The sequence below is a fragment of the Atractosteus spatula genome, chromosome 12 (genome assembly GCF_055471065.1).
Source record: "Atractosteus spatula isolate fAtrSpa1 chromosome 12, fAtrSpa1.hap1, whole genome shotgun sequence".
NCBI lineage: Eukaryota > Metazoa > Chordata > Actinopteri > Semionotiformes > Lepisosteidae > Atractosteus > Atractosteus spatula.
The window spans coordinates 5,382,724-5,405,109 of record NC_142717.1 but is presented as its reverse complement, the minus strand read 5'-3'; the positions used below and the strand labels follow the sequence as shown (position 1 = coordinate 5,405,109).

At 36.3% G+C, this 22,386-nt stretch overlaps 1 protein-coding gene across 1 annotated transcript in view; it reads right to left on the bottom strand.

The window, feature by feature from the left end:
• samd12 (sterile alpha motif domain containing 12) overlaps positions 1-16,811 on the bottom strand; it is a 124,676-nt gene extending 107,865 nt beyond the window's left edge. The window contains exon 1 of the mRNA XM_088929023.1: positions 16,655-16,811. Coding sequence (XP_088785149.1) covers positions 16,655-16,667 — 13 coding nt within the window. The 5' untranslated portion in view covers positions 16,668-16,811. The remainder of the gene's footprint in view (positions 1-16,654) is intronic.
• Between the last annotated feature and the right edge of the window lie 5,575 nt (positions 16,812-22,386).

Below are 22,386 nucleotides of genomic sequence, written 5' to 3'. Positions count from 1 at the left end.
TTTACCCTCATATTGCTAATCTCTCGATCCCACACCTTTTTTTTTTTACTTTTCTGAGTGCTTTTCCCATACATTGACCCAGCTCCTTGCTCTAGCATCTTCCAAATATCACGATCTAAGATCTGCTAAGTGACCGTGTTTCTTTTGTGCTATTGACCTAAAATTATACATGGAACGTGTATATAAAAAAACTTAAACAGATATTGGTTATCACAAGGCAAACAGAACTTATGTTTTTGTATTGGAAGAGATTTTGTGACAAGCGGAAATGGAAAGAAGAGGAAAATTTATTTTCTGACATTTTAATACTACAGGTACATCCTTACTATTCGGTCTGGAACAGGAGCAGCTTTAAGAAGCAATTTCTAATGCTGTGGGCCAGACAGGCATTTATTCACCGTCATACAGAGCAGGTCACCCAAGTGCATTGTGAAAATGTGCAATGAGATTTATTCATAACACAGGGATCCAACTCACAAACAGCATTACATCTATTCCTCTGGCAGACACTTTTAACCCAAGCGACGTACAATTGCAAGACACACGGGCTACAGATAACAGTGGCATCCACACTGGCCCAGCTGCAGACAAGATCTTAAATTATACATAAATGATCCATGATATGGTATAAATTGATGAAATAGAAACGTGTGCCGATACGGGGAAGACAAATGCAGCTGGTTCATTATTTCATGAAATAAACAAGTGAAAAAGAAAATAAATGAGATGGGGTGGCTATTAAAGACATTCTTGATGCATTCTGCATGAAAATTATTTAAGGAAAGACAGTGAATAGGCAGGGTAGGGGGTTAGCCTGCAGGTTGTACAGCACTTAAGCTACAGAAGAGTACAGTCTTTTCCCCCCAAGAGAAAATACTTTGACCTAGATTAATGTTTTAGTTAAGGAAATTTCTAGTATAACAGCCAAGCACATGCAGATATTTGCAGGATTATTTCAGGGCTCAAAACACCTTTGTAAAGTTAACAGACACACAGTCACCTTAAAAAGTCCATAAGAAAAAGCAAAAAGAAAAAAAACAGCAAAATAGAAAATTACATTCTCAGAAAGATACAATTTGCCAGAAGACTTTGTTTGTACCTCATCTATTTTTGTTCAGGGGAACATATTTGTAAAACTGTGACACAAAATATGGCTTCCATCTACATTATACTCCTATGATTCAGTAGCATACTTTAAGGTAACATAATTGTACTTATTTTGAAGCATTTACTTTTTTATTTTTTTCCCCATGTTTCATATTATTGTGCATCTCATGGTTTACTCCCGATCTTATTTTTAATTCTAACAGACTCACTGAAAATGCATTTTTTAAAGATGAACTGAACTGATTTGTAATTTGCTTCAGCAAATTAAAATGACTGTGTGACACTAATTTGTAAGGATCAACAGTGGCTGAATACCACATAATTTGCAGGTGTGCCAAAATCATTATCTTACAAAAAATGACTTTGAGGCTACAAAGCAATATTTTTTTTTTACTTTTGGGGAGGTGCAGTCTTGACATCACTGCTTCAGTGATACGAGGCCAGAATGTGATAGTTGGTATTGGTCAGTTTCTACTCAGTACTTTACTTCTTTTTCCCTTCGATAAGCACAATATTAAAGTGCAAAATGGTCAATTTAGATTTTTTCACTTTGTTTCCACTCATGTTGCCATGTTCATTCATGCTTTATTCACTGCCCTTCACCTTGCTTTAAATATAATGTCCTACTTTTTACTGCAATATGTTAGTCAGACAGGTGTCAACAATTCAAGAATAGACAACAAAGGACAACAATACACAATAATACACACAATGAGGAAAATAATAGTAAGACAGAGAATAAAGATCATAAAATATTTGATAGAATTTACATATTGTTGAGGTACAGTATGTAAATATGACTTTATAAATAAATATTTTATACATATACAGTAATTTAAGCTGGAAACAAGATGCTGCATTTAAATGAAGACTTCTACAGACAACATGTTTGGGGATGTAACTTTTAACATCTTTAAACACGGGGTTCCTCATATGTCACACATACGGAAATCTTTTTTTCTTCTTATCAAAGATATTCTGCTAGAATTTTTTTTCGACCTGCAATCACGGAGTGATGTATTCTATTTCATAGTGAAATATTGTATAACTCAGAATAATTTTTGGTGCCTGTAAAATGTGGAGAATTCTGAAGAAATCCCAGTGTCTAAACCACCTCAGAACATCTGGTAAGAGATTTAACAGATTACTAACAGATGAAATCCCAATTTTAACCAATAAAAGTGAAAATAAAGGAGTGTGAGCTGCAATAATGTATTGTGAAATGAAGGAGCTAAGAAAGCTCACATTCACGGAGATACAGTATGCACTCTGAATCTTTAGAATGCCAATCCAGAAAAACTATGAGAGAGGAACTAGTCCCATGTTTCCAAGGGAAGAAAAATTCAGAAGTCTATCAAGACTTCTATCTATCTACACATATTAAATCTCCAAGCAGGTTTGCTCCAATCAGGATCTAGTATAACGAAATAATAAAGACTTGGCAGCTCAAGGCAACAGCTCCCAGGACACCCTGATAACAGACACCAAAGTCCAAATACCAGTCCAAATGCCTTTGAGCAACGACAACAAAACCACAATGGAGAATGGTGACTCCATTCTCAGAACCACTGCAGCTAAGTAGGACCCCGAGTATGCTGATCTTCGAACGGAAGTGGATGCCATCATCTAAGGAAAATAAAAGTCACCTAGAGAAAGACAACGCAATTGGTGTTGTTCATAGAGGAATAAATGACACAGGCATAAACTGCACGCTTTTCATTCAAAACAAGTTCAGTGGACGCAATTCACAGGTCTCGGGGATCCAACCTGCACCACGCAAAAGCAAAGACCTACTATACAGCTTCTTGTCCACTGGAAACCTTCGGTAAATGCTATGTGTATAAACATGATGAACAACTTCGGAATGAGATGAACATCAGTTAGTTAGGAGTAAGGAAGCATAGAGAAATTGTTGTTATATAGTAAAAATTAAGAGTTTTAATTACTTAAGCCTAATTTTATTACTTAATAGACCAGATAATATAGACACATATACTATAAACACTTTGTTATGCTAATTTTGGTACTGTATGTACACAGAGAAAATCTCTGTAATCTTATGTCCAATGCAGCAATAGAGTTTATTTTTTGGATACTTCAGTAAAATATTGCTGCAAAGATTAAACACTAAAAACCCCAAATTGTCAAGGTTTTAATATACTGTATTTACAGTCCTATAATTTTAGTGATCTTAACAAAGCTGAGAACTTCGTAACTACTTTTACCTTCATTTCCATGTTGTTCTTTTGCATTTGATGTAAATGGTTGTAATGAATAACATTTGTCAAACATATCTGTTCCATTTTATACAGGTCACTGATCATTATCAGCCTATCAAAAACATAATGTCACATTTAAGGAATAAAGATAACAGAAACCTTGGTTATATGACAGCTAAGATATTTGTTTTATTTTTTAACTGCAGCTGAACTCAGGTGATCCAAATTATGACGTCATCATGATTAACTGAACCAAACAATAAAAAATAGAATGATTTTAGTCAGCATCTTTAGTGAAAGCTTAACACTGACTTAGAAACCAATACTGAACAATATATTAATTAAATCAGTCATTATACTGTGGCATTGCAAGAAAATATTTAAATGTGTTCTCTCTTTATCTGGAAAAGGCAATTTTTTATTATATTATAATAATTTATTATAATATAATAACATTTATTATATTATAATAACATTTAAGGTATTAAGATTGACTGTGACTAATACTTTCTGCTTGAATTGCTAGTGCCATGAATTTGACTACTTAACACTGTGTGCTTCATGGAAATTAATATTTATAGAAGCTAAAATAAGACTGCATTTTTGTTCCAATGTTTTTTTTTTCCACTCAAAGTCTGCTTAAATTAAAATTGAGCCATTGTAATGCCAGTTAAAGCCCCTGGTTTCTTTATCTGCTTTTCAGATTCACATCGGTAGGCCACCATTCAGGACAAAGAGTGGTAAAAGCTGTCTCAGGCACTTAAATTTTCTGGAAATAAAGGTTACAACAGTCAGGCAAAAGACCAAGCCAGGGCTGGTTTGTGATGGATTTTTTTAAAGGTCCTACTGTGTTATTTCAGAAAAATCTATGCCAAGAAAATTCAAAGAGCTAGTAGTAGGGATTCAAAAATCATCTTGTTGTATTACTGTTCTCTATGAGTTGCAAGAGCTACTCTAGTTTCCTGTAATTTTGCTTTTCACTGTTCACATGCTGAAAATTGTCTAGTCATGTACACAATGCATGAGCTTTCTGTGAGTTCTACTCCTGATTATTTGAAAATATTCCAAATTTACTATAATACAATCCAGTGTGTCAAATGCTTTGTTAAAAGCTTTCAGGCCCTGCTATGTTTAACTACAGAAACCATTTCCACTTTCAAGCTTAAAGTTAGAGTTCAGACCACATTGCCTTCAATTCAAAGCAAAATGCAATTGAGGACCACTGCACCCTGAACAAGAAGAACTTACTGTATTTTCAACACTCAGGAGCTACTGTTTAAAATTCGTACACAGTTTTAAAAATGGTACAATAAAGTATATTATTACACTTTTAACCATAAAACGAGACCTCACATTTTTCTCTTTTGCATTTGCAGGAGAAAATCTGGATGGTTGTGCAACTATTAATGATGTGATAGAAACAAAACTAATATACTGTACATGATGAGAGAAAGAGAGCATCTCTGTTCTAGCTATGTAATATACAACAGAAAGCTGCATCTGAACATCTATTGCTTTAGTTGGCTTTATATCCACTAGATTGGTCACAAATGAAATATGGGGTGTCTTTGAAAGTTCACATTGGCTTTGATGTAAAATTTACATCAGACATCTAGTATCAGCTCAGCAATTCCTCCAAAACTCTTAGTTGTTCGTGTTTCATTAGAACTCAATCTGTTCTTGTACATGGTAGGGATGAAAAAGTAGAGTTACTGTGACTGGAGTGACAAGCAAAATTCACAGGGATGTCTCTAAAAGAAAGATGAACACACTACTTCAAACTGTCTCAATCACATTCAATTAATTATGATTCAGCATATCCCTGGACACAGCCTACGAATAAATACTATCCTGAGGAAATACTACTATTTTTAGAGATTAACGTCAAGATACAGTCATCAGGATCAACATTTCCTCAATTATAGAATTTAATTCAAATTTCAAGTATTTCTTAACTTGATTAATGACTCACAGAAATGGTTATCTTACCTAATATTACCCTTAGCAGGGAAAGAAATCTCTATCAATATGTGCCTTTTTATGCACCATAGATAAAAGCAACATTTGATTTTGAAAGTATTTGATTACATTAAACTGTACTTTGGATATCCACAAACTGTTTACAGACACAGAGCCTGAAAGAGCTCAAGGTTAATAAGATAGTGAAAAGAAAGAAATAATACCATTTTTGACAAGCAACAGTTGTAATGGATACAACAGAGCTTATGATTTGTTATATTTAGAGTTTCAGCAGGATTCTGATAACTTTCCAGTAAGAACACATTTAGAATATTGCCTACAAATTTGGTTATCACTTTAATAAAGTGCTATTGCTGTTCTGGAATGGAATGTCATCTGAGAAGACAATAGTCCACAGAAGAGCAGCTAGATACATTCCCAGGCTTGAAGGAATGCTCTACATTAATGGACTACAGAACTGCACCATTATAATCTTGAACCAACTGGTTATTCCAAGTCAGTTACAGCTTGATTGGACAAAGCTTGGAACAATGGAGAACATTTATCCAAACTCTAACTTGTTGTAGTATGTTTTTAAATGAAAAATATGCAGTATGGTTAATATCATACAGCACTGCTGTAACTGTAATGTAACATTTTATTAAATTTAAATATATGAGCTTTAAAAGAGCACCCACTTCTAAACCAGTCTTAACTGGCTTAACCTTCGTATTTCATTTTTCATTTCAGATCTCCTACATTCTAGAGTTTTCGCTATAAATGAATGAAAATAAGAAACTTATAAATAAATACATACAGTTAGAATAAAGGATCAAGACATTGATTGACTCTCCAGTGCATGTAAAAGATTCCCTTTCCTTAAATAAGAGAATAAATTGTCTACTAGCCATAATTTCAGCATATGTATAGAGTGTATATAGGAAATATAATAAGTCAGAGCTTTAACCTTGCATGAGGAGGAAGTGAAAGGATTTCCACTAAAAATATAATGATTTAGTGTTTCAACTGATATATTTCACCAGTTAAATTAAGGGGGAAAGTTACTGTAGGTAAGACTCAATTGTGCAAGCCCAAAGTGGAATATAAAAATAATAACATGGCTTATACCTACTGTTACAGTACATACAGTGTCATGGGATCTTTAAAGATCAAACAGTTAGGACCTAGGTTTAATGTTTCTTCCAAAGGATGGCACCTCCTGCAGCACAAAGCTCCCTGTCTCCATATACAGTACTTATTCATTTTCTAACCACTTAATCCATACAGGTTTGCCGGTAGGAGCGGGTGCAAGTTAGGATACACCCTGGAAGGGACATGAGTCCGTCTCAGGGCACACACAAGCACAAACATGCATACATCCAGGCACAGTTTTCCAGAATCCAAATATTCGACTTTGTGAGGAAACCGGAGCACCCAGAGGATACCCACATGAACATGGGGAGCCTGTGTTGTGGGGAGCCTGGAATACACTGTGTATACGCTGCCTTGTGCCTGTTGCTTGCCGGGACAGGCTCCAGCTCCCCCGTGACCCTGAATTGAAATAAGCAGTTAGAAAATGGGTGGATGAGTTCAATGCAGTTCAGATCACTTTATTGGTCATATACAACGTCTTGTATTAGGAATTTGTCTTTTTGCACTCCCCAACTTAATCTCCATGAGACACACAGACACACAGACAGGGAGAGAAGCTTGGGGTCATAGCTCAGGGTCGGCCATTTATATGGCGCCCCTGGAGCAGTTGGGGTTAAGGGCCTTGCTCAGGGGCCCAACGGAGTAGGATTCCTCTGCCGGCCGCGGGATACCAACCGGCAACCTTCCAGCCACAGACGCAGATCCTTAGCCACAGAACCACCACACCGCCCCACAAAATATTGTAGAGAGTTCGGGTTCTTGGGCTTGTGCCCTCACCGCTCCCACCCCAGTTCGTCCCCCACCGCATGGGCATGCCGGCTGAGCTAAAGAAGACCTTCAAATGTTTTTTTTCACTTGACTTTGACCTTAATGTCTACTGTATACAACTAAGTAGTAAGTTCCAGTAGCTGGAAGAAAGCTACAGTAGTATGACATTGCAGAAGAAAGCAAGTACTGATGTGAATTAAAAATGTAACAGACTTTTTGAAGTTCTTACAATAACATTCCTTTAAGGGGAGATAAGCAAGAAAATATGATGTCAGTGTGGCAGCATTAATTAACTTGCTTCAGCTGGAACAAAGAAATTGCAGGCTTTCAAAAGTTTCACACAGTAGATGAGACCTTGATTAAAAGCACAGGGAATCACATTAAAGACTTCTTGTGAAATCAAGTCTGTAAATGTGCTATGCAGTGGTGTTCTCAATTGCAAGAGGACTTGCAAATGTCTGGAGGGCAATGAGCGACAATTATCTATTTTTAATATATAATATTAATTAAAAAACAGTAATTTACCAAAAAATTCTCAAATTATAGAATTTAATTTTCAAGTATTTCTTAACTTGATTAATGACTCACGGGAATGGCTATTATCATCACCATTGACAGTGCAATGCCTTGATGTTTTATTTCATAGTTTGCACATAATATTCATATTATTCATATTATTGCACATATTATTGCACATAATATGAATCTCTTTTAGAAATATGACCCTTAGAAGAAACCCATATACACATCTGACCCCTCTCATCTAGACTTGAGAAACAACCAGAGCAAGAGATACTTTAAAAAGCAAAATAATGATCACATGCGTTTTGATGTCTCCAAATGATGTGCTGTATAGTGATTATGTTTCCTGACACTTGCTGAAGAAAAAAAAAATCGAAAAAAGCTCAAGAGGACTAGAACCTCTGACTTAGGTTATTAAGATTTCAGCATTTTTTCAGATATACTGTACAAGATGATCCAGGAGTTTTGGAACAAAGTTTAATGGACAGATGAGACCATAAGAGGATAAAGCTTTACTAAAATTATTTGAAAGTTAAATTGTAGAGAAAGAATGACACTGGTCCAAAGAACACCTCCTCATTGGTAAGGCAGAGTAGAGGTAATGTCATGTCCCAGACATGCATGGCAGCTTCTTAAACTAGCGCACTTGTCTTTATTGACAATATATTGTACATAACAAATGTACTTCAAATATGATTAAATGTATGCTTATAATTGTCAAAAAATAAAATGAATATTATACAGTATGTGTCATACATATTAACATCATGATCAAAAGCACTAAATACCTTTTACATTTGCGGTTCCAAAACATTCAAAGAGCACTGCATATTTGTACATTTTAAACACTTGAATAAATGCTTAAACACTACTTCTGGGCTGTCTGAGTACTGGTACAGCTTTTAAATGTTTTAGTCAACACAGCTTAAAATAGGTTTGTAACAATTTCAGAAGATGAACTGAAGAACAAACAATTTTAATAGGTACTGTACATTTAAAAAACCATCAAGATAAAAAGACTATTAGAACATTTTAATTCTTACATATAGTAATGTATATGTTATATATTTAAAAGACATAGTTTGAAATATACATATTTTAATACTGTAAAATACTTTCACAACACATTTATTCTACTACACTACTGAAGGAGCAAAAGCAAAGCAACTGTTCACCAACACATCAACACTTAAATGGCCTCTGAGTGTTTTAAGTCTAATTTATCAGAAAAGTCTATCTGTGAGTTTGCATCTCTTTTATTGTATTGATTTTAAGCAAAGAAAACAATGCAATACTCAAATGATTAAAAAGATTCCAACTTCATTAGCTATAAAATCTGACATTTCGTCCAAGCTTACTCCCATCATTAGGGTAAGCAAAACATTTGTCCATAAATACTAAAAAACATTCTTATTAAGAAATGTTACAGTTCGAAATGAATGCATTATGAATAAATTAACACCTATTCCTAATAAACATAATAATAATCACAATAATTATAATAAACATCATAATAATATCACAGCTTAATTAGTCAAGCAATATTTATGTTAATTATGTGATTTCTAAAGTAAATTGCATTGGAGCAAACACATTTGTTACGATAAGCGACTAACTTGTTGGGAAAGAAAGGGTTACAAAGATAAATGTTTTTTTTTACAGCAATCAAACTAATTTCAATAATTGAAATAAATAACTTTACTTTTTATTCAGAAAGGGTATAAATTGATCATTATCACAGATGTTGGTTATATTTTCAAGACACTGATAAGGAAACCAGTGGTTTTACATGAGATTACATTCTCATACTTGTATGTTTCTAAATTAATGAATAAAAAAGGCCCTATGCCAGAACAAATATTACTTGTTCTCCTTGATATTGAATCATTACTGTACTGTAATGTACTATAATGTCTCCCTCAACACAGCATTGAACACTGTGTACATTTTCTCTGAAAAGTCTTAAATATTATTGAAAAGGACGCTGTATTATTTCTTATAATTCACTTAGTAACGCTTATAGCCAATATAACAGGCCGGGAAAAAGAAAATACTGCAATTACAGCTGATCTGCAAGTACAGCCTGCAAAAATGGCCTCTAATTACTGTAAATATACACACGGGGTGATGATTATATAATTTGATTAGACTACTGGTGAAGTGTAAATCAGCATATTCTCACATGGGTTCAAATAATAGTTTGATATAAGGGGCAGGCACGATGATTGGGTTTTTGAGTGTTTTTCTTTAGTTATAAGAACCTGAAAAGGCCTCAAATACAGTACAACCACCTGGACGTCAACAGCCACCTGGACGTCAACAGTAAATCTTGGAGACTGCCCTTGCGGAAGGCAGACCCTGTAAAAGCCAACTGCCTTTGATTGTTTTTTTTTTAAAGAAAAAAAAAGTCAAGGTCAGGTAGCATGGTGGAGCAGTGGATGGCATTACTGCCTCTCAGCTCTGGGGCCCATACCTCTGTTTAGTTTTCGATTGGATTTCCTTGGGGTGCCCCAGCTTCCTCCTACAGTGCGAAGACCTGCTGGTAGGCTAATTGGCTCCTGGAAAATTGGCCCTGTTTGTTAGTCTGCCCTGTGATGGACTGGTGTCCCATTCAGGGTGTATCTCTGTTCGTGCCTGTTGCTTGCCGGGTTAGGCTCCGGCTCCCCCATGACGCTGTACTGGATAAAGCGGTTTTAGAAAAGAAAACTTATATTCTAATCAATTTAATGTCCCTATGAAATCACTGCCTTCCGCAAATTATAAATGTGGCAATTGTATTCATTGCAGATACACCAAAGAGGCATTTATCACTCATTATCAAGGTAAAGCTATTACAACTTGTGGGTAATTAACTGTAAAACTCAGAATATCTTCCAATGGATGCTTTGTTAATTGCTTTATATACAGCAGGTGAAACTGAGAAAACTTAGAACTAGAATATGTGAATATGGGGACTACTGTAAAATATGGTCTTGTCTATTCCTGTTATTCAGAAAGGACAACATATTATTGATTTATTTTATTTAAGAAAAGTAGATGCATACTGTATACAGTAACAATACCAAAGGTAGAGACATCCAAATCTTGTGTAAGATTAAAGTAACATACTGGATGTATTTTCAGGATACTTCTAACACTCAAGGGGTTATTTAATTATGATTGCTTTTATAAGTGTATATTTTAAACTTGATATTACATGATTATAACATTTTTGCTTTTTGTACAGTGTACTCATCTGCCCACTTTTCCTTGTCATGGATATACCAGTTTGATTTACATTTCAGTATTTAATATACTGATCTATGTCTCATTCACATTCAGTATGAATTCATTTAATATTAACAAACACGTGAAATGAGTTTAAACAAAGTATGCAACAATGTAAATGAATTATTTAACTGTGGCTATTAAGATGTTGATTAAAAAGTCTTTATTTAGCCATGATGACTGTTCATTGTTCAATGTTCAATATTCATTTATTGGCAACATGTCCACTTCCTGACTTCCAGGTCAATTGAGATTTTAAAATGCATAATTAATATCTATTATCTATTTATCTATTGGCCGAGTGTTGCAATTGTTCTTTGGTCATATACACGATTATGTAGACCTGTTTTATAGGTGCACTTATATTCCATTTTGTTAAACACATATACTTAGTTTTACAAATATGAAATAGATACCAGCTGCTTTTTTGTAAGGCTTTTATGGACAAGTTGGCTACCTCAATATCAATTCCTGTTTTGGAGAGCTTTTCTCAGATTTTCTATATTACACTTTCAGTGTGTTACCACTTTCTCAGTATCTTAAGGTAGGACTATTGTATTATTATTGTACTTCTTATTAATGTTGACAAAATGACTAAGGATTCTAGATGAGAGAAACCACATTCTTTACATTCTCAAACAGTATTCCTTAGGCCAAAAAAACAAGACAGGCAACATTATTGTTGTGGCCACTCATACTCAAATAGTTTAGCTCTGCATTGGTTAAAAAAGTAGGGTAACGGCATTATAAATCAGGAGACTGCACACGCAGCAGTAATTCAGATTTTAATTAAGCTCATTATGTAACCCATTTTGTTATTTAGACTTTCAAGAGGATAGATACAGGGACTGAATTTGGTGGATCTCAGTATCTATTTGACATGAATAGTGTTCTGCATCGTGACAGACCCCATCATTAAATAAGAACACTCCAGAGATTTGAACATGGATAAAAACAACGCTGGCAATCGTGAGGACTGCAGGAAGCTTTATTTCAAAATAGACTCCAAAGCAGCCTCCCTGAGCTAAACCCAAGCATCCAACCAACAACATGGGGTTCTTTTTATCAACAAACAGACTAATTATCCCCATTTGAGTATGCAGCATAAACTACCTATAATAACCCCATTAATGACCTGATGCTCAGTTAGTGTCAGGTCAGTGGTTATTATGATCTCTTGCTAGAATAGCTTGCCACTTTATTTTACAATGACTTACTCCCCTTTAAACCACAATTAGCACTCCTATTTGTTTTCACTAGATCACACTATAGCAAAATATATTAATTGCCTTCTAAATGTAGAATGTTTTCTAGGATAACTTATCACCATTATTTAAAATATCAGAGTTGTGACTATTGCACAAGCATCTCTGTTCTGTTGAAAAGTATACAGACAGATGTCTGATCAATTAATTCTCAGAAATAAATGTGCAACTATAAGCATTTATATCAGCAGCATAAAATTAGTGACCAGTGTTAGCTTTAACTGTAAACACTACCTGAGAGATTGGTAAGATAAAGAAGCCAACAGCTGTGATGTGAAGCAAAAAGCAGCTTGGCTTGTTCCATAATTAGAAGAGTTTTAATCTTTTTGACAGAGAAATCAAATTAGCCATGGATACTGTACTGTATGTATCTTGAACATGAGTTCAGGGTTGTTTTGGTGCCTCGGGATTCAGACAGCTTGCCGTCATAGATGAAACCCTGAATTCAGCATTCGATTAGCAAATTCTACAGGAAAACATCAGGCCACCCATTTGCCAAATGAAGCTGAGCCAAAAGTGGGTCATGGAGGAAGACAATGACACTAAATATACAAGTAAAAGCTACAACAGAATGGCTTTCTACTTTCATGAAAAAATAATCACATTTTACATCTTAAATATACAAGAATACAGACTAATGTAGAGGGATTACAAGCTTTTTCTCAGTACTGCATACAGTATCAACTACTGGGGTAGAGTTTTGTTTTTCAGTACTCAATCTCATTTCTGAGAGTAGTGTGGTGATATTCTGAGATGTAACATTCTGACTGTGATATTACAGAATGAAATTATTTTGTGCCTTTATTACTTTCTCTCTGCAAAACCACCTCAAATAATCACTTTATCATCTATTTTGTACTGTTCTCCACACTCAGTTGTCATAATGTCTTGTGTCTTTCTCATCCCACACACTGTTTAGTCTTAGAAATGTGGTATCATTGACCCATTAGTGACCATTAGTATCAGAAGAACGGTCTTTTCTGATCCAGGTTTATGGACCAGTTCCTATTCTAAATGTTTTCAATTTTTCAGGCTGCAAATCCTCACCTCACAGTAGCTTATTGTAAACCCAACTCATTTTTTCTTTGCTATGAAGTGGTCTGTGATATTATAATTAGAATGGCTAGATTCTAGATACTGAAGGAACTAATAAGCCTTTAGCTCTGAGCCACCATTTCTTTCTTTGTTTCAATTTCATTGGTTCTGCTTTTTGCTTTGGTCACTTCTTGGGACAACGATCATTATTTCTATACCTCTCGATGACATCTGCATACTATTATGCAAAATATTGACCTCCTCTGGGGTATCTCATAAAATGGCATTCCTCGTGAAAGGTAATTTTGATAACATGATTTGGACATACTGTATTTCATAATCCATTTGGGGCCATAATATTGTGTACTCCTGCTTAATGTTTTCAGTACAACATGGAGGTTAAAAAATAGTTTAGTTTGCTTTTGCAAGTGTACACAGAAGGGATGAAATAAATTTCAGAAGGCACATTTACTGTATTAAGGTAGAGAAGCTTCTTATTTTATCAAAACCACATAATATTCTCAGTAAATCGACTCGCAGGGAAAGGATTTGCTCTTCAGAATGAATGGTAATAACCATTGAATATAGGCAAAAGAACAACCATACATATATTACATTAAGAAGAGGGTTTGAGGTACCTCTTATTCTCTGGTCTCATTCCTGTTTAGACAATATAGGATGAAACTGCTATGAGGGGAAAAAAGGAAAAGTGCAAATCCCAAATAATTTTTTATAAACATGAGACTCATAGAAATGCGATTACAACTATGCATTAATAAAGATGTACAGTAGAATTCCCAAAGTGTGAAAAACATCTGCAAAAAAACTGGGAAAATGTGTCTTCTGCTTTATCTTCAGCTGGCCATTTTTCATATAAATCAATATTTTATAATGATTCTGCCCACCTTACTTGCATATCTCTAAAATTTTCCTTCCAAACAGACAAAGAATGTAAGGGAGATAAACCTCTCAACAAACTAAAAACTAAATGTAAAACAAAGACACGGTAACTTCTCATAAAAGAGCATAGTTTTGACACAAAAACTTAAAATTAAAAACAGAAATGTCCCTCTTAAAAACATGTAAAATTCCTCCTGAAGATGAGCCACATTTACTGTAAATAATTTTATGTCCCAGTGATTTAAAGAAGTATGTTCAGGAATCTATGAACGATAAGTACAATTTGCAAAAATAAAAAGTAAAGACATTTCCAGACATAATACTGATTTTTACAGTTATATTAAGTGTATAGGGAAAAACAGCACACTGTTCCCGTGAGTTAGAAAGAGGCCACCCATTCAAAATATCTCTCCATCCTTAACTGTATTTAATGTTTTTAATCTGCCCTACATTCCTTGTCTAACACAGTCAGCAAAACTGTGTAATGTTAGTGAAAGATTCAAGGCCATTTTCCAGAACAGTCGCAACAGAAAATCCAGCATTGATAAACAGAGCTCTATTCTGAAACAAAGGTGAGATCAAGGATACATACAGTACAGGCATTGTTATTTATATCATTGGAACTTAAATGTCCATTTTCCCCAGTGTGACGGGATTGGCATTAAAGCTGATGGCGTTACCCTAAAAGTGCACAGAACATAATCAACAACAAGTCAGTAAGCTCTAGAAGGACAAAATTACTAAATCTTTGCAACAGAAAAGTAAGACTATATTTATTTTTTTTTACAGTACATACAACTTGCAGAGGAATTACTGCAGAGGAAACATGAATAAAGGAAGAACATAAAAATTCCACACAGATAGTACCCCAGGGCGTCAGCAATGCTAACCACTGCCCTTAGAAAGTTTATTTTAACTAAATGTACAGCCATTTACTAATACTTTAATACAATCTGAAAAGGAGCCTTTTAAAACTTGAAGTGCTTACACTTGCTCTGCAATGTTATTTGATTTCCTGCAAAGTAAATTTTGGAATCTGATACATACTGTACTGTACTGTTTATACTGAATAGTATTTAATAAACTGAAACAACTTTAAAGTAAACGTCATGGTCATTTGACCCTTTAGGACACATGTACAGTACCTAGTTATGTAATTATACAAATCTCTTAAGCCTTATGCAAAGTCAAATTAGCAAGTCACTTTAAAGACTTACTGTACAGTATGGAGATTTAATAAAACAAACGTTGGAACATTCCAGATTGTGCAATAGTTGGGCAAATTTCCTTGACCTTAAATTAGAGTGAGAGCCGACAGATAGCATTTCATGTTTTATACTGTTCACCATTGGAGCTTATTTCCAAATTCTAATATCGAATATTGAATATTATTAATGATGCCAAAATGCACATACTGTACATCTATAAAGTTATGACCTACAGTACCTTGGACAAACTGAAGATCTCCTAGGTTGTTCATTTATCTAGCCTGACAATGCTAGAGATTTGGGAAAACTGAAGGGTATTAAAATAAAGGGTCACTACTACAGTGTCCAAAAATATGTCCACATTCCACTGCGAACTACTTAAAATATACAGCAGTGTCCATGTTCAGCAAAATATCGAAGACACTTAAAAAAAAGTTTCAGACTCTTGAAATACTCAAAAAGGTTTTGCACTCAGCACTATACAGTATATTGTAGAAGCTGTCCCTTATCACAGAACCTGCTTCCAAAATTACAACAGTATTACATTTGCACAAATCTGGCACCGCACATAATGCCTACCTCTCGTCTGATTTTGTATCCAGAAATCATCATTGATTTGTAGGTGGTGTGACTGACCCAACATCCCAAGCAAGCTCAATACTGCAAACACTGACAATTGACTTCTTTGCAAGAGTAGTGCCAAAGAACTGCACGTCCTGTAACAAGTCTATTTCAGTCCACTATTAGCAACATATGGCATAGAAAAGCGCATCAAACCAAGGGAGAAAGCAACTCTCAGGCACACGTAAAGGGTACCTGCAGGTCACATACAGTAGTAGTTAATATTCGCTAATCGAATGCATAACATGACCCTTGTCTCTTCGCAGCAGAAGCACAGTTTCTGTAGTAAAAATGTACACAGCTTGGATAGCTTTACACCACCTATAGCATTTGACAAGTACATGTGAAGACGGCAGCGGTTATGTTCAGTGTTAGTTTCTGCTCTTTAACTAAGCATATTGCTCTACCCACATGACCACTTAAAATTTGACATAGTACCTATTTATTTCTGTAAGCAAAACTGAATTTTCATATCTCAGTGATGATCTACTGTACGGCACGCACCGACTGTAACACTAACCAATCACAGTCAACTAGTTTTCAGGTGGATATTATCGTTGCATTATTTTCCCCAGTTGCTAAAGACATGATACCCGAATGCTGAAGACTGACATGTACTATCTGTCCTTACCTTCAACAGCCATTCTATCACTCCTCCTTTACTTCATTCATTATTCGTGTGGTGGCAATAGATCAGAAGTTCAATGCATTATACCAATCTTTTGCTTCTGGGCATCCGCAGCCAGTGACAAATCAACCTGCACTGCACAAACCGAGCCTTTGTGCCAAAGAATTGTGGGGGCTGTAGTTTATTCTATTTGCAGCCTGTACGAAATGCGAATGATTTTTCAATTCTGATATGCCCGTATTAAATTACTGTTCAACGACTGAAAATGTAGGTGATATTAATATTTTACCCCCAAAAAATGTTTTGGTTATAGTTCTTTTACATAAGGTTTTCGTAGATGACGACACTACAACACCCATGCAACAATTCATTTGGATTCCTTAGCTGCTAATTTAAAGGTAAAAAAGGAGGAAGCGCTTTCTCCGTATCTGTGTTTGCTATGACGACATTTGGTGTTAGGTAGGTTAATGTTAAAGTGTTACAACATAGACAAAACAACCTTAAAATAAACTACAGAGACTTTTGAGTATGTGCAGTGGATGAAGGCTGGACAGACCTGCAAAAAGAAAACCAGTCTTTCTGCGTACATTGAATGGAACTATATAAACAGATATATTTAAATATAAACATCTGATGCCTTTAAGTTACTTGGAAATAAAAAACAAACCCGTTTGTTGTCATTGAAAAAGTTGAAAATGACTTTTGATGATCTTTAGGGATGATCTTTGGCTACTGAGTATTATTTACAGCACATAGTACTTTCTCAAAACATAAATAAAATATCAGCATACTTTAAATAAAAATATTGTAGCATTTTTTTTATTTTTGAATTGAAAATGTAAATATATGACTAAAATGGCATCCTGTTACTAACAAAGCAAAATAAATACTCTTTATAAATAAGCCTTGTCATAAATGAGCCAAACTAGTCCTATCACATTCCTTAAATGACAAGGCACTGACACAAGGTGAATCTAGCACAGATTAACATCTTGAACTTTTTTTTTTTGTCTGACTGAAACTTGTCATCAACAACATGATCGTTGCCTGCTAAACCAGATTTGCCAGCCACTTCTGATTTGGGTTAGAATAAAAAATTCCAGGGCAGCAGAGCGGACATGATGGTTAACATTGCTGATTCATAGCTCTTGGGTCCTGGGTTTGATTCTGGATTTTCTCCTCCTGAATTTGCTCCTGGATGCTCCGGTTTGCTTCCGCATTTCACAGACAAGCTGGCTTGTGCACTTCTCTGGGTGGTGCGGTGGCTCTGTGGCTCAGGATCTGCGCCCGTGGCTGGAAGGTTGTTGGTTTGTATCCCGGTTGCCGGTTTGTATCGGCCACCAGAGGAATCCTACTCCGTTGGGCCCCTGAGCAAGGCCCTTAACCCCAGAGGCTCCAGGGGTGCCGTATAAATGGCTGACCCTGTGCTCTGACCCCACGCTTCTCCCCCTGTCTGTGTGTCTCATGGAGAGCAAGTTGGGGTATGCGAAAAGACAAATTCCTAATACAAGAAATTGTATATGACCAATAAAGTGATCTCTCTTCCTGCCCAAATGTAATTGCTCTGTGCATTCCTGGGATAGACCCCAATTGCTGTGACCCTTTCTGGGACTAAAAAGCTTTCTCATAATGAATGGATGGCAAATTCTGCAAGCAAAAATCACTTTTTTTTTCCCTGAATGTTTTTAAACGCTATCCATTTTCTATTTGAATTTTTACACTATTTGAACTAAAGTGGGTTTAAATATTCCTATTGATTTCCAACATAACCCATTGGCGTTCACATTTTTAGCTGTTTTGGACTGCTTTAGCCTTTTTCCACTATGCAATGTCCCCACTCACTGTCATGGATATACTCTAGACTTAGTTGTTACTACAGATTCATGACATGGCCAGCAGGTGCTCTAGATTATAGGCTTCTGCTCTAACATTAACATTACCACTAACATTATAGCCCCTGAATAAGTCAACTGCTTTTTATACTTGCTTTTCCTCCTGGTTCTGTGTATGGATCAGCTGTACTCTCAAGGCTCCCCACTGAAGGTTTGAGCATAAAGGGAGGAACTGCAGGCAAACTGTTCATTTGGAGGCCTGGAAACATCAGTTGGATTCTGTTGTCTCTGCCAGAACCGCCTCTTTTTCTAGTCTTACTGAGAACGGACATGATAATTCTAGGCTTCTGTTTTCCACAGTCAGCTTGGTTGCTGGAGCCAAACTGCTGTTCTGCACTAATGGCCTCATGAAGCTTATGCAAACTATTTTCTGGACTTTTTTGAAACATAAATTCTAACCTTTATGAGATTTCCAGTGCCGGCTTTGACACTGTGAATTAACTGTTTGCCGCTTGCAGGATTAACTTGGGAACTTCTGGTACTGCCTTTACTTGGTTTGGGTCCTACCTCCCTGAACAAAAGCAATTTCATAGGCTTCTATGCTGGGACCTCATTTGTTTAGTACACTAGAGGCTACCACTTGCCATCAATTTCCCTACGGGATTAATAAAGTATTATCTATCTATAATATTTAGGTGTCAAAGTGTAAAAAGCCATCTTTGTATGCTCATGTATACAAACACTCTTAATCTCATATTGACGTGGTTGTCTCTGTGCTCACAAATTGTATTACTGATGTTAAACTGTGGATGAAACTATAACAAAACTTGTAATCTGTTGTTTACAGAAACCTTTGATTTTACCAAATGTTACATTTGACCTTGCAATATTTTATCCTTATTTTTTGTGCAGATCTTTAGGATGCTTATAATATGAAAGGTGTTTGTACAGCATATTCAGATGTTGCAGATAAGATGAACATGGAAGACATTCATCCTGGCATCTGGCAGCCATCTGGATATGGCTAAACAGATCAGTCTTGGAAAGACAGGCTCTGTTTAAGTCTGGGCGAATGTTCCTGATTCCAATAGGCATATCTAGGCTATTGATCTGGTCCGTATCACTCTGTTTCTGTTACTCCTACTGTTGTGTCTCCTGTTATCATCATATAGTTTCTACTGTAAAATCCTGAGATCCTTGCAGCAGACTCTTCCTCAGAGGTCTGTCATGGGCAATAGTCAGTCAAGAATTGGTGTACTTCATGCTGGCCTGGAGGTCAATCCTGAAGCACTTTCTATACCTTTTTGGACATACAGTATGCTGTGTCAAATCTTGGAGACAAAGACTTACTTTAAGAATCTGGAGATCAGCTATAGTCCTTGGATCCTTCTGTTTTTTCATTCCAGCCCAATGATTTCTTCTTTCCAAAAAGGCTTTGTTGAAAAATCTTTCACACATTTTCTGTTGACCACTTCTGTCTAATTTCCTAAATAAATGAAAGGAGATTAGAAATATTGGCTTATTAACCTAAAGGCCTGAATATTGCTCCATGACAACAGTAACACCACTGAACAGCAATCTCTGAAAATAATTTAAAATGTTATCTGTAATGAAAGAGGCTGGTATTAAAAGCATAAATTCTGTATTGAGTGGTTATTGTTATTTGCTTCACGTTATTGCTTACAAGTTTCAGTGGGAAGAGCATAAAGCTTTTTTTTCATTTTTGACTGTAGCCATTTATCTGATTTCCCTAGGCAACATATCACAGCAACTTATTTGTTTATTCATGAAAATTCTTTATCCAGGACAGATCATTTGAGGATATTAGCCTGCTTTTCATTTAAGTTGTACGCCTATAAATAACTCATATGTAGAGAACTAACGAAACTGGCAGAGATAAAAAGCAGTAAAATCAATTATAGATTAAAACTAACAAGATCTTTGTTCTTCTTAACTTTGAGCATAATTTTCAGCCAGTTATTCTGTTTTCAGAATGGAGAGTTTCCATAACATTTTCCTCATACATTATGAGGACAGGAGGCAGTTACAGATACAGTAAAGGGTTTTGGAAGTATGGAACATGATACCCACCTTTGGTTGTTACGTTCCACATCCCTCCTCTAGAGGGAGCTCCTACCCTTTTCTGTTATGATTAGGTTCTATTATTTCTCAGTGTGTCTCATTTGTATTTTGGTCTCTGGAGTTCCTGGCTCAGCATTGGAAAACGGATGCCCGGAAGCCCACCTACCAGAGGGTCCAGGAGTGGCCCAATGGCGTAGGCTTCACCCCAGCGTCCTGACCTACTGAGTCTGGGGCTCAGAGTGCCTGGTCCCGTTAAGGTTTTAGTTCTCTGTGTTCCCGGTCTCGGTTCCCCTTTCCGGGAATTTTAACCGTCTTCGTCTAGGATGGATCTCCCGGCATTGGGATTATGGACTGGGCCCTGATAACCCCTTTTTGGACCCGTTTGGACTTAGTCAGCTCCCCCTTGTCTGTCAAACCGGTCCGAACCCTGCTGTATCTTCCCCTGATGTCCTTCGCCAGACTCTTCCGGATAATACCGTCCTGCATAGGGTCTTTAACAACGCATTTCACAGGAGTCTGCCCTGGCTCCCGTGATATTGTTTAAGGTGATTTCTTGACTTCCTTCAAGAAACAGCTGGAAGAGATCCTTGGATCAATAAGCTACTAATTGATCTGAATGGGTTACATGGACCAAATGGCCTCTTGTCTGTAACCATTCTTATGTTCTTTATTAAATCTTAAGACACTGACAGACTGTTTCAGTAGTAGGACAGTCTAGGACTGTCTTCCTTGAAAAATGATTTTATGGTCTCCACACACATTGGATCTTGGGTCATGTACATTATGTAGCCGTATTTTAATGTTATTTTTTTTTATTTTTTCCATTCCAATTCTCTATTCAGTGATTGTGTATTATTTTGGATCTGCTACTTTCACTTCATTATCCTCATTCTTCCAAACTTGAAACGTTTCCCTCCTTGCACTGTATCTGTGACAGGCAGTCAGCACAAATCACTGCCTGAGAGAAGACAGCTGCGAGGGCTTACAATTATTATTTAAACCTCCCTATTTAAACATACAGTATGCTTTCTCTGAGCAGGTGTGTGAGGGCTCTGACGAGAGAGTGAATGCAGCACACCAAGGAGTTCTGCAAAAGAGCTCCAGGTGAGTAACTGAACAAGCCAAAGGTTCAAGCTACTGAACCACAGAGCCATGGGGCTAAAAGCAGAAAATTAGCTTTTGAGAGTTGCTAGACAGTCAGCCAAAAGGCAGCTGTTAAGTGGCCGAAGAGTTTGTTTTCTGCGTTCCAAGTTCACAGCTCCGGGCTCCGCTCCATTCATTGCCTGGACTGTAGCAGTGCCAAACAAAAAAACAAAAATCAACAGAATCATCCGCCTTAAGGTCTGAATCTCATGCCGTGTTTCAGTTTAACCTGGTGAAGCAAGCTGTCTGAGGCGTGAACATCTGTGATGAGAACAGGTCCCAAGCAGCAGTACAGGACTGGCTCAAGAATATGCCACAATCTCCTTATTATAAGAGCATCCACAGCTTTGTGCAGAGGTTAGAGAAGAGTATGGGTTGTCACCAGGTGCTATGGTTATCTACCACGGTCCAAAGACATTCTGTGTGCTCAGATATCCTGAAGTACTCGACTTCAGATACCAATCTTGTCACTGTGATTTTTTGAAACTGTGTAATTGCTTGTTCAGTGTCACATATGTCAATAGTACTGTTTATTCTGAATCATTAAACTGTTCTCAGTCACATTGAGGTACCGTTTAATTTACATCACTTTTCCTAACAGCTCTGTCTCAGTACTATTTATGATTTCCTTTGGGTTCATTCTGAATGGCTATGCATTCAGGGTTATACAGTACATAC